This window comes from Crocuta crocuta, unplaced genomic scaffold (assembly GCF_008692635.1).
Source record: "Crocuta crocuta isolate KB4526 unplaced genomic scaffold, BGI_CrCroc_1.0 scaffold249, whole genome shotgun sequence".
In the NCBI taxonomy this organism is placed as follows: domain Eukaryota; kingdom Metazoa; phylum Chordata; class Mammalia; order Carnivora; family Hyaenidae; genus Crocuta; species Crocuta crocuta.
This window is the reverse complement of record NW_027533262.1, coordinates 735,705-749,882: the sequence shown is the minus strand read 5'-3', so window position 1 is coordinate 749,882 and position 14,178 is coordinate 735,705. Positions and strand designations below refer to the sequence as shown.

At 33.7% G+C, this 14,178-nt stretch overlaps 1 protein-coding gene across 4 annotated transcripts in view; it reads right to left on the bottom strand.

The window, feature by feature from the left end:
• Positions 1-1,013: 1,013 nt before the first annotated feature.
• Positions 1,014-14,178, bottom strand: part of NUP35 (nucleoporin 35) — a 44,085-nt gene continuing 30,920 nt past the window's right edge. For all 4 annotated transcript variants that reach the window (XM_077747550.1, XM_077747551.1, XM_077747548.1 and 1 more), the window contains exons 5-9: positions 7,811-7,952; positions 5,226-5,295; positions 4,224-4,352; positions 3,016-3,180; positions 1,014-1,674 (exon numbers count right to left, since the gene is read on the bottom strand). In XM_077747550.1, coding sequence (XP_077603676.1) covers positions 1,597-1,674; positions 3,016-3,180; positions 4,224-4,352; positions 5,226-5,295; positions 7,811-7,952 — 584 coding nt within the window. In that variant the 3' untranslated portion in view covers positions 1,014-1,596. The remainder of the gene's footprint in view (positions 1,675-3,015; positions 3,181-4,223; positions 4,353-5,225; positions 5,296-7,810; positions 7,953-14,178) is intronic.

Genomic DNA, 14,178 nt, shown 5'->3' with positions numbered 1-14,178 from the left:
ATGAATATATTCTAGGTAACCAAACAGACCTAGTAGATGAAACAAAGTTTTTATATATAAAAGAATTCCAGATAATAAATGCAACAGAAATAACAGATTTGGAAAATCAACATTCTGCAAACCTCAATGAAATAACTTATTCAGGCAAATATCATTAATGTACGCTTTCAAAAACATACTGCAAAAACACTATGAGGAATTTTCCAGCAAAGGTGCTGGCCTTTTGCCCATGTGCCCAATGACCAATTTGAGCCTCAATAAAAGTGGGACAACCAGAATTAAATGTCTCTTGATTAAATATAAAGTGTACCACACTACTATCAAGTACTGTTGCTCTGGACGAGGGCATTTGTGGGGATGAGCACTGGGTGTTATATGGAAACCAACAATAATGTATTAAAAAAAAGGTATTGTTGCTCAAAAAAGAGAAATCAGAATCTAATTAATCCTCCCTAGATCCAACTTTTAGGATATGGGATAAATGAGAGAACAAATTAAACAAGAAAGCAATTGGCCACATTTAGTCTGAGACACTGTAGGCAACTCTCATAGTTCTTCAAAAAGTCATGGTGTGAAAAGAGCAGGAGCTAATTTAGATTTCAAAATATTTAAAAGACGAAATAATCAAATATATCATGTACACCTACTCTAGATAGTGATTTGGACCAACCAACCATAAGTATACTTTGGAGATAACTGGGAAATATTTTAATGGGCTATATATTAGATATTAAGAAACTATTGCTAATTCTGTAAGGTATGATACTGATACTGTAATTACAAGTGGGAATGTACTTTTCTGATATATCCTCAAGTACACAGATTAAAACGGCATCACATCTGAGATACAGTTTAAACAAAAGGAGAGAGAGGAAACCATTATGGCAAAATATTTATGGTCATATGGTTATTAAAGCTAGATTATACGTATGTGGAGATTCATGACTTATTTTCTCTATTTCAGCAAACACTTAAATTTTTTAAAATAATAAAATAAATCACTTTCAAAAATGTTTAATATATATAATTGACAAAGTTTATTATCATGAAACTTTAGTAGGTTTTTAAAAAGACTTTTGGTTTTAGAATACTGAAAGATGACAATCCACGACAGGACATATATGAACAAGGATAATTAAAATATTAAATACTATCTAAATTAAAATACCATAATTCAAATCGATTAATTATAATCTTTGTGTTTTGTTAGAAGGAGCTGTACAGTTTACCCTTCATGAAATTCACCCCACCAACTCATGAAGACTATAAAACCTCACCACAAATTCAATTGTATAATTTACAGTAATCAATGCTGAGTTTTTTGTGCTTAAACATGCACTATCCCAGAACGCACAAAATCCTATTCACAGGGATTTTTTGTTTCTTTAAAATGTATCTCAAGCATCTTTTAAAGTGCGAGCTACAAATACGCTGTATCCTTAAAGAAAAAGGCTTCTAAAGAAAGGAAGAGAGAGCAATCCAATACCGCCAAGAGTGGTTATATAACTAACCAAAGGCAAGCTGGCAGTACTGTGCTAACTCTGTTTTAGTGTAGCAGCCTCCTCCGTGGTAGGTGAGTCCTTAGCTCTTACTATACTACCAGCCGAACATGTACTCCATTGCTTTGGATACAAGACTTTCATCTTTTTTTGGCGTTTGTCTGTCAGAAATAACCTATTAAAAAAACACACACAATTGTTAGGTTATAGTTTCCCTCAGTATCACAGTCAATTCTAGAGTCAATTGCTAATTTAAAAGAGCCAAACAGCTAAATGCATTTGTGGTACTGAATTGTATATTTAAAGATTAATATACGGACTCAGAACAACCATAGACTTTAAAGACCAAAATCTTATTCTTCTGGCAAGACAAATTATATCTTCTCCTTATATCAGAAAACTGAACAAACAATAGAAAAGCTACAAGAGATGAGGGTTGTAAAACCCTTAGCGGTGCCTAGCTGGCTCAGTCGGTAGGGCATCTGACTCTTGATCTCAGGGACGTGAGTTCAAGCCCCACACTGGGCGTGGAGCCTACTATAAAAGACAGGAAAAAAGAGACAGGACTGGCTTAAAAGAAAACCTTAAAGAAAAATCCAGTCCCAGTCTCCAAATTTCAGGGGAAAAAGAAAGACTAAATTGTCACTATCTAATTATACTGTAAATGTTTTATTTACTGTTTCATGACCTGTGTCTATGACTAGGCAAGTTCAGAACCTAATTAATCAAGCAGGAGATAATAACATACTGAATGAGAGTCATGATACTTCTATCATTCTTCAATGAATATAATGAACTTTCCGTTTAAACTTTTTTGAAATGAGAAACAGTGCAATGGAGCTGGTCAATGGTTTCTTTGATAACCACAGCTACTCCAACATGAATAAGGTTCTTCATTTGTGATACCATCAGATTCAGTCATCAGTTTAACAGGGTTTTTTTTTTTTTAACATTCCCTCATGCCAGAGATGTTCATAAGAGAAACTTTTAATGTATGCAAATATAACTTAGAAAAAAACTAAAATAAACTCTCAAAATGTTTTAAGTAATGGCAAAGAAATTTTTTTAAAAATTTAAAATAAGTTTTCAATTGGCCAAAATTATAATTTCTAAAATAGGAAATTTAAGGGGCGCCTGGGTGGCTTAGTTGGTTAAGCGTCTGACTTTCGCTTAGGTCATGATCTCGTGGTTCATGGGTTCGAGCCCCGGGTTGGGCTCTGTGCTGACTGCCAGCTCAGAGCCTGGAGCCTGTTTCAGTCTGTGACTCCCTCTCTCTCTGACCCTCCCCTGCTCACGCTGTGTCTCTCCTAGAAATAATAATTAAAAAAATTTAAAAAATAAATAAAAAAATAAAAAATAAAATAAAATAGGAAATTTAAGAATGCAAATTTATAGGTATTTCATCAAGGCAATCATGTCAGTAAGAAATATTTAATGGCACACAAATCAATCCAATGGTTAAACATGCTATGCATTTCACTTTTTAAAGTATATCCTTATCTAATTCTTAAAATACCTGATAGTCACTAGTAGAAGCTTTGTATGCTGTGGCAAGAGGTCTCATGGTAGAAATCCTAGGAGTACTTCCAGGTTGGGTTGGTGTACCTAAGGTTTTGATTGGTGGTGTAAAGGCTAGAGATGGAGGTGACAAAGCACACCTGTCATGGTTTTCCATAACACTCTGGAGAAATAAAGATAAAGAGCTTCTCTGTTTACAAACATAATATGTTGTTATGCACTATTACATCCTACTTAAATGAAAACTTTATTAAAAGAGGCATACTTTATTTAATCTAATTAACCTTTCAAACAATTTTAGGCTTCATAAAGCAATATATGCTTCTTAGCTAGTATCAGAGATCTAATGCTCGGCCAGAAAGCTCACTTCAGTGATCTCAAACATCCTCAAGATGACTAGAGACTCACAAGAGTTAAAAAATCTCCTCACAAATACTATGAAAAATCTGCAAAGAAAAGATTCTTGGGGAAATCCTGGGGGAAATGGGGTATGAAAGTCCAGTGCTACTTAGTAGCCAGGAATCCCAGATTCTCCTCCAGCCTCTACAAACACCTGTTACAGTATAATATAATAATTACATAACTTTAAGGCAACCGCAGATGTAAGAACAGGAGCCAGACCTGCTTTGTGCATTAGTGTGTGTATACGAGCATAGTGCCTGGTAGACAGAAGTTCAGAATGATCATGATGATTTTTACAAGCCACGAAGTATAAATTATGCCCAGTATTATTCACAGGCATATAATAGTTTTTAAACTTTTTAAAATAAAAATGACTAATAAAAAGCTTCAGCCATTCAATAGTTAACCCTGTTACCATCCATGTGAAATATTTCATTTTGAAGAGCAGCATTCCATTGAAGTATTTAAAGAATCTGAGGTTGCTTTTGCACAGGATAATGAGCTACAAGTTAGGAGACCTACAATCTCACCTTTAACAACTCTAGATAAGTTACTTAAGCCCTGCTGGCCTTTTTATCTGTAAAATGAAGGGGTCGGGATGGATTATCTCTTAATTCTGAAGTCCCATGACTACAAGTTTGGCTTCCCACCAAAACAATACTATAACATCATCAATAATCACATTTTACAAAGAAAGGAGGAGGGGCGTAGTGAAGCAAAGTGACATAACTGCCAATGTCTATACTTCAGACTTGTATTCTTCCTACAGATGAAGCTATTTTCCTTACAGCAGCAATAACTTACTTTATCTATACATGGTTTTACACCAATCATGATGGACTCTCCAAAAATCCTCCCATCTTTGCTTAAGGCTTTCCGAGCCTGCAGTTTAGATTGGTAACGAATATGCATCCAATTTCCTGTGTTAGACATCTGCAAAGAATGAAATTGTCCCTTAAAATATAAAACATATAAAACCTAACAATGAATTCTATTAGAAAATACAAAAGTAAGAATATATATATACTTCCACTTTTTATTTGATGCCCTGTAATAAGCTCTATGCTAGGATTCAACAAAAATCCTATTAAACAATTTCAAAAATTTCTACCTTTCAATTCTTCAATACAAAGAATATGTGGCAAATATTCTCTGAAAGTAATTCTCAATAGAGAACTGTTTCTTATAAAAAATTTTTATTAACACTTGCTATGAAATTTCTAAAAACTGTATTCATCAATCTTATTTCTACAGGAATTAAAATAAGTCAATCCCTGGTAACAGAAATAAGATCTGTTATTTATAACTTGTTATAGGATAACAAGGTAAGATACTTTTTTTATGATGTATGGGTGCGATTGCAAGTACGGAGCTCCTTATTTCTCCGCCATCTTGCCCTCTCCGGTAAGATACTTTTTTTAAAAAAAGCTCTCTACAATGTAGCTAAAAAAGCCCTGTGAACTCTGTAAATAAGGAACTTCTCTTTTCTTTCATCTCCAATAAAACAAGCACATACTGGAAGACAGTAATATAATATTTGGCATAATTTTTGTTAAGAGACTATGAAGCATTTAAGGAAAGAGGGGGTAGCGTGAAATTCTCACTCTCTTCTCTATTTATCCCTTTTATTAACTACAATACCTCTAGCATTCTACACTCCAAAAGACATATTAAATGAAAACTTAAAAAATGAAAGAAAAACTTTTAAGTTTGGAAAAAGCAGACAATATTCAGAAGCAAAGTGTCCTTCAATTCAGTTTATCTTTCTTCATACTAAATCTTGAACTGAAAAGAAGTAAGCCTTACCACATGTTTTAAGATATTCCCATACTGTGCAAACTGTAATAATATATAGGAAGCAGATGCTTGAGGAAACCTGAAAAAAAGAGTTGTCCAAACAGTCAATTTCCATAATAAATACAAATGCAAATTACCATACTTATAAGTGTTTCAAGATAAGTTTCCTCCAATGGACCAGAATATTAATAGGAGATCCCTGATCATTCTGTTTTCCTCTGTATTAGCTAAATATATCATTGCCCATCACCCAAAAGCAAGTATGTTAAAATTAGTTTTGAGTGTCATTCATCCCCAGATTCCACCTATGAAATCTCTAAAATTCCACTCCCATTGCCACTGTCACACCCTTAGGAAAGAATAATGATATTGCAGCTATGCATATAATTTATTTTACAAGGGTGTATATGCATGTATCTATGTGTGTGTAAAATACTTAGGTATACTATAGCTATTAAAAAGAAAAGAATTTTAAATTATATAGTCATATTATTTTCACACTGAGCACCAACTGAAAATCTGGAAGTTTAGTTCTGAAACAAAAATGAAAATCAATACCAGCATCAATGGTATAGAAACACTGAAAAGGGTGGGTTACCAAGATTTTAATAGCTGCACATCCCTGAAAATTTTTAAGCAATTTTTGTTTTCTTCTTTATGAAGTTCCATATGGTTTATGGTTCCATAAAATATTTTATGAGACATTATTACTTTTATAGTCCAAACAATGAACCTATTTTAAGTTGAAAATCTGTAGTTTCCTTAACCAGTAGCTTCAGTCATCGAGAGCCTGAGTCACAAAAATGAATGAGAAAGTCCACACATTAAAATCCATGTGAGTAATATACTCACTGAATCCACGAATGAAATTTTATTTTATGTTATATATTTTGGATATAAAATTTCTAACCTCAAAGAAAAGCAACAAATGAGGCAAAGTGCCTACAAAAAAGAGCTGAATAAAAATGAAAAAGAAATAATGGTTCCCAGTGAGGGAGATACTTGAAAAATAAAATGTAATTCTAAGACTTTAAGAACACTTTGAGCAGAAACATTTCAATAACCTATAAAAGAATCAACCCAAAACAACAAATGATATAGCATGACAACCCTGAGTCAGCAGGAAAAAGTTAAATTATTAAAGAGAGAACAAATATGTTTTAGATATACTACTCTTTACATGATCAAAATATTTTATCTCTTAGAAGAAAATGTTTCAGCTTTTGCAATCAAACTCAGACAGAGGGTTACTAAAACATAAAACTAACAGAAAGTTAATAGGTGGAAAAGTATATATTTAAAAATGAAGAAAAACACTAGCAGAGGATATTCAAGTAATTTATCCAATTACTATGGAATCTTAAGAGTGACACCATTATTACCGGGCCTGATAGATTTGGGAGAGGACACCCAAATGTAAAAACATAGCCACGTTGTGAAAGAATATGAAAAATTTAAACACAAAAAAGAATAAAAAAGTCAAGAAGCCACCCAATTGCTATGAGCTATGCATGGGTTTTTTGGAGAATAAGGGCAAGCAATGATCTTTCTTTTTACCTAAACAGAATCAATTACCACAAAGAATCTCTCTGGAAGGTTTTCACACAAAAAACAGGTGGCAATTATTTCCTTAAAGGGGAGAAAAACTGTAGTTGGGGACACAAGTGGGAAGGAAAACCTTTCACTGTATATCCTTATACATTTTTTTTAATTTTTAAATTTTAAGTAAATTGAATATACAATCTACTAACATTAACTGTGCACTGTTCTTTCTTAAAGAAGCTCAAGTGTTATTGTTATATTTTTTATCCCAAAACTAAATATATATAGTAAGGTCCAATATCGGTATGGCACTTTCAGAAGCAAACCTTATGTAGTATGGCATGAACAGTAACAGCTTAAAAATCAAAAGACCTAAGGTTTTTGCTGACACTTTACTAATAACTAGATGTAAACCCCTGAATAAATCACTTAGTCTAACACCTCAGTTTTCTCATATATAAATGATGCAATGTGATCTCCAAAATCCTTTACCTTTTTGGATCTAAAAATCTACTAAAAATGTATCTAGGAATACCATGTTTGTCTACTAATATCCAATATCCTGTGACTATAAAGTACCAACCTATACACACACAAATGAAATTCAATTTGTTAATTCCAAACTGGTTAAGTTCAATATAAGCAGAGATAATCACTAGAAAGAAAGTAGTAAGTCTAAGTCTAAAGAAGGACTTCTATTCCATTATCCAGCAAATATACTAAAGAAAAAATAATCTGAGAGGCAGCAGGTAAACAATTAAAAAGAAACTATAAACAAATACTGAACAGTAGTTGATAACGTCATGCTGAAGTGTCAGCCAGATTTGTACTGATGTGTGCAACTTACTCTGAAATGTACCAACAAAGAAAGATGAATTAATATAACATAAAACGAATGAAGTAAAATATTAACAACTGTAGAAGCTAGTGGTGGGTACATGGGTGTTTGCTGTGCAATTTTTTTTGGTACATTTGATAATATTTATTATGAACTGTTAAGTAGTGTTTGGTTTTTGGTTTTTTTGGAAAGGTAAATGATTCAGAAACCTTACCCGAACACAGTTACCCAAGTGTCATCGAGGTGATCTTCAGAAGTCAGAGAATCTCCTTGAGTATAAAAAGGATCCAACTGTGCAGGAGATAATGTTGTCTTTCGTGGTTGACCAATGTTTGCTGGACTAAACATACTCTGCCCTATATTAGTATATTTAGTAAGTTAGTTACCAATATAAACATCTTGGTTTATTTTAAATCAAAGCTCTTGGTTTTAAATGAAAAAATATATTAAAAGTTGGCAAATGCATAAATAGTTCAAGATACACAACTTGTAATCAAATGATAATTTTACACTCCTGTACAATTTCAGAGGCCATTAATAACTGAACGTAATTTATAACTTTGTAAAAGTTTTATTATTTTTTATAAATTTGCTAATGTTTTAATTCCAGGTAAGCCTATACAAAAGGGTCTCCAATCAACTTCAAGGAATACTACTGGATTCATTTTCCAAACCTACCACTTTCATCATAGCACCTCTGCCTTAAAAATATGCAATAACTCATTACCTACAGAATAATCCAAGTGCCCTGGCCTCCACAATATAGTTCTAGCCTATATTTTTCAATATACCCCTAAACAGTTTATACCCTAGATCCTGAGGTGCAAATAATACAGTTTTCTTTTACTCAGGGAATTTCTAACTGAAATGTTTAATTCTGTTCTTTGTTTGTCCTTCAATAATAGCTACCAATTAATGAGTACTTCTACACGTCCAAAATGCCAAGCTAACTGCTTTACATGTTCATTTTATTTCAGAGGCACTGTCCTACTGAAACCACACATTTCTGAGAAGCAGAAATTACTCTTTACTCTTTGAAGTAATGATAATGATTCACTCAAAAAAAAAATTTGTTCAGTGCTTAAATATGCACCAACCATCATTCTAGGTACTGAAGATACAGTAATGAAGAAATTAGACCAAAATAAGTAACAAAAAATTAAGAACTAAAAATAGTTTTTAAATCTACCTATCTCTAATGGAGCTTAAATTCTAGTAGAAAAAAAGACAAGTAAATACCTAGTACTCTAGAAAACAGAAACGCTTTGGGCTGGCTAGGTAGTTCAGTAGGTTGAGCATCTGACTCTTGATTTTGGCTTAGGGTAGGATCCCAAGGTTGTGGGGTCGAGCCCTGGGTCAGGCTCTGCTTGGGACATTCTCTCCCTCTACCACACTCACACTCTCTCAAATTAAAAGAAGGAAGGAGAAATTTCTACAGGAAAATAGATAAAGCAGACAAGGAAGAAAGGAAGTGTGTATGTATATACATACATGGAAATGTTAAATGAAACAAAGATTTCGCTGAGGTGCCATTAAAATAAAAACCCAAAGAAGGTAGAGGGCAAAACATGCCAATATCTGAAGAAATAAACGTTACGTGGAGAAAAAAATCACATACAAAGGCCCTGAGAAAGGATATGATTGGTGTTTGATGAACAATACAGTTAAGAGGGGGGTGTGAGGTCAAAACAAGTATATGGAGAGCACAGAGACGTAACAAAAAGTCAGATCACGAAAAAAAACCTTTGTATGCTTTGGTAAAGTAAAGGCTTTTGGCTTTTACCTCAAAAGAGTTGGGAAGCCAATGGAAAATTGTGAGCAAGAGTGCCATAACCAAACTAAAATTTTGAAATAATAATGAACAGCAGCATTTTACTTATTTTATTTAATGGCACTTATGCCATTTTACAGGTCTAATTTTATTTAATTCTAACAATCTTATAAGGTAGGTCCTATTAGTAACTCCACTTAACAAATTAGGAAACAGGCAATTTAAATAATGTCCAGAAGGGCAGCCAGAATTCCAATCTAGGCAATCCAAATTCAAAGGACGAGCCCTTAGGAAGTAATCTAGTTAACACTGGTATTTATTACATCAGCAATTCTACAAGTATGGACTGGAGACCCTGAATAACCTACGACCTCTCTGTTGGGATCAGCCAAGTCAAAGTTATTTTCATAGTGATTTAAGGTTTCATTTGTCTTTACATTCTCACTGTCTCATGAGTGTACAATGGACATTTCCAAAGGATGCCTGATGCAATCCAATCAACTGAGATTGAATACAGAAGCAGATGCGAGTGGGTGGCTAGTAGGTTAAGTGTCCAACTCTTGATTTCAGCTCAGGTCATGATCTTCTGGTTCGTGGGTTCGAGCCCTGCGTCTGTTCCTGTGCTTGGGATTCTCTCTCTTTCTCTGCCCCTCCCCTCCTTGTGCGCGCACACTCTCTCTCTCTCAAAATAAATAAATAAACTTAAAAAAAAAAAAAAAAAGGCAGGGGCGCCTTGGTGGCTCAGTCAGCTAATCGTCCGACTTTGGCTCAGGTCATGATCTCGCGGTTTGTGGGTTCAAACCCTGCATTGGCTCTGTGCTGACAGCTAGCTTGGAGCCTGGAGCCTGTTTCAGATTCTGTGTCTCCCGCTCTCTCTGACCCTCCCCTGCTCACTCTCTCTCTCTCTCTCTCAGAAATAAATAAAACATTAAAAAAAAAAAAAAGCAGATGTAAGAATTCAGCTATATTTTCAGTGAGATTAAAATTTGAAAAAACACAAAGCAATGTCACTCTTCTTATCAGAATCTTTTCTTGTAGAAAAGTTTTGTTTTGTTTTGTTTTGTTTTTAAGTTACTGGGGTGCCTGCGTGGCTCAGTTGGTTAAGCGGCCGACTTCGGCTCAGGTCATGATCTCACAGTCCGTGGGTTCGAGCCCTGTGTTGGGCTCTGTGCTGACAGCTCAGAGCCTGGAGCCTGCTAAAGATTCTGTGTCTCCCTCTTTCTCTGTGTCCCCCCTGCTTGCTCTCTGTCTCTCAAAACAAAATAAAAACATAAAAGAAAATTTTTAAAAAAATAAAGTTACTTACATTTACATGAAACAAATTACTTTAAAATAAATTAACATGTACTGTAAAATATTTTTTTACTTTCTAATGCAGTAAATACCAATAGCTATAATCCAAAATCTCTTTGGCCTTCAATTTTTAAGAGTGTATCAAGGACCCTACAACTAATAAGTCTGAGAACTGTTTTACAGGGTCTTGTATATGATTCACAACCCATATTTACTGATTTTCTGCTGCTCAATACATTCTATGTATCTGCTGCCTGGTCATGTCATTTGTCCTGAATTCCCAATTGACTTGAAAACCAACCTAACATTCCAAAGTGTTTATTGTCAAATGGAACTCTCAAAGTATGTTCTTAAAAAAATAAAAGGCGGGGGGGAGCTACCATGTTAAGTTTTACAAAAGGCCATATACTATATTATCCTGATGGGAGATTTATAATGCACATAAAAAAACTTTCAGAGATTATTCAATGAAGAAACTTTATTCAACCCCCAATTCCCTATACTATAATGTCTACATTTTACTTTCATAAAACACATACTTTGGTAAATGCTAATCTTGGGTTGAGTACATTCTATATACCTTAAAAATGCTTGATTAATATACATAGGAACTGCTATTAGGAAATGGGCAATAAAATAAAGCTGCTATTCAAATCCAAAGCTGAAATGCAAAAAGGGTAACTGAGTTTTCCTATTCATGAATACACAATGATTTTCTCAGAACCATACAAAAAGTTCTCTTAACAAAGAAACATACTCAATGACCAGTCACAGTGACATACTATTAATCCATAACACAGGACTGAAGAGTCAAGGTACTCTTCAGATATAACACTTAAAAGGTCAAAGTAAATTTTAAAAAGAAAAACCTAAGCAGCACCCCCCTGAATTTATCTTAGAACATTCTTATTTTATTTTAGACACTCATGTTCCAACTGCTAGTAAATTACAAAAAAAAAAAAAAAATAATGAAAATATCTTTAATGTATGGGGGGGAAAGGAAGTACAGCACCTTGCTTTTGGGAAGGCAACATGTAATTGTGTTAGAAGTTCAGAATAGGACTGGACTGGATGGCAGAAGGCTAGTGTTGCTACCCTTGAACCAATCATTCACCTTGGTAGAGAGCATCATGGGAAGATAAGTGGGAAGAGAGTAAAAGGGTTTGTAGTTAGGTAACACTGTAGTTCTATTACTTAATATCACTATTAAAGTTACTGAGCCTTCCCAAATATTACAACAAAAATAAAAACAAAAAAGGAACAATATTAATGATAATTGCTAGCCAGAACGAAATTGGTCATTTATACTGTGTTCAAGGCGGTATTACATGTTCTTTGCATGTATTCATATTTAATCCTAAAGGCAATTTTATGAGATAGAACCTACCTTCTGCTTTTTATATATGAGGAACACAAAGCAGAAACGCATATCCAACATCTATCCAGCATAGTTAAAGATTAACTGAAAGAGTGTGTTTAAGAGGTTCAATAAATATGAGTTTCCATTTTAAGAGGGCAGCATTACTCTGACACAAAAGCCAGATTAAAATCAGATCATCAACAGATCATAAAAGTTTTTGACAAAAATAAAACATCCTCTCCTGATAAAAATGCTCAACAAACTGGATATAGGAGGATCATACTTCAACTAATGGAGGCCACATACGACAAGCCCACATCATACTCAATGGTGAAAGGTGGAAAGTTTTTCCTCTACAATCAGGAACAAGGGTGCCCACTTAACACTCCTTTTGACATATAGTATTGGAAGTCCTAGTCAGAGCAATCAAGTAAGAAAAAAAATAAATAAATAAAATAAAATAAAAGGCATCCAAATCGGAAAGAAAGATGCAAAATTCTTTTTTCACATAAAATGATCATATACATAGAAAACCTTAAAGACTCCACTAAAAAGCCTTTAGAAGTAATTAATGGATTCAGTAAAGTTGCAGGATACAAAATCAACACACAGAAATCAGTTCCATTTCTATTCACTAACAACAATTTAATAACTAAAAAAGAAATAAAACAATCCCCTTTAAAATACCATATAAATAATAAAATACATAGGTTAAATAAATTTAACCAAGGAGGGGAAAGATTTATATACTGAAAACCACAAGACTCTGACGAAAGAAACTGAAAAAAACAAATGGAAAGATATGCCACGTTCATGGATAGGAAGAATTAATATTGTTTAAGTCCATACTTATCAAAACCATCTACAAAATCACTAGCAAGATGAAAAGGCAACATATGGAAGAAACTATATGCAAACCATGTAGATGATGGAGTTACTCTTTAAAATATATAAGAAACTCATACAACTCAAGAGAAAAAAAAACCACCAAATAATTTGGTAAAAAAAAAAAGTCAGCAGAGAAATTTAGCAGACGTTTTTTTTAAAGATGACATGCATAATAGCCAAGAGGTACCAAAATGGTGCTCAAAACCACTAATCATCAGGGAAATGCAAATCAAATCCACAATGAGATATCACCTCACACCTTTTTAAAAGGCTATACTCAGAAAGACAAGAGCTAAGTGTTGGTAAGTATTTGAAGGAAAGGAAATCCTGTACACTGCTGGTGGGAATATAAATTGGTACAGTCACTGTGGAAAAACTATGAAGATTTCTCAAAAATTGTAAGTAGCACTACCATATGATCCAACAATCCCATTCCTGGATATATATATCCAAAGAAAATGGAAACAGAATCTCAAAATGGTATCTTCACTTCCATTTTCATTGCAGCATTATTCATGTTAGTCAAGATATGAAAACAATCGAGTGTCCCTTAGTGGATGAATGGATAAAGAATTAATGGTATATATATAAAATGGATGTTTTTCAGCCAGGAGAAGGAAGGAAATCCTGCCATTTGCAAAAAGAAGCACAGATCCTAAAAGCATGATATGCATGATGTAGAGTTAAAGAAGTCAGCAAATAAAAGACAAATACTGTATGATCTCAGTTATATGTGGATTGTAAAAAAGCCCAACTCATAGAAACAGAGAGTAGAGTAGTGGTTACTATGGCCTGGGGACTGGAGGATATGGGGAGATGTCAGTCAAAGAGGACAAACTTCCAGTCATTAAGGTGACTAGTACTAGGGATCTAAACACCAAAGTAATTATTGTTAACAATATTGTTTTATATACTGGAAAGCTAACACAATGGTCATTATACAACATATGCTTGTCAAATAAACACATTGTATACCTTAAACGTATACAAGATTTTATGGTATTCACATCTGAAACCAGTAATAAATGTTAGTTTCCCTTGGTTACTATATCCATAAGATCTGTTATTCCAATAATAAAATGGAACAGTGTTAGACAAGAACTCACAAAAGTTAACTATTTTAACAATACAGAACTTCAATATAAATGATGTACTTGGTATAATTATTCTTCTACATTAAAGGTACAAATATATACAGAATCAAGTCTAAAAGATTTCCAGGAAGATGTCCATCTCTTGCCTCCAAATGGCACCAAAGCAAAACTACATC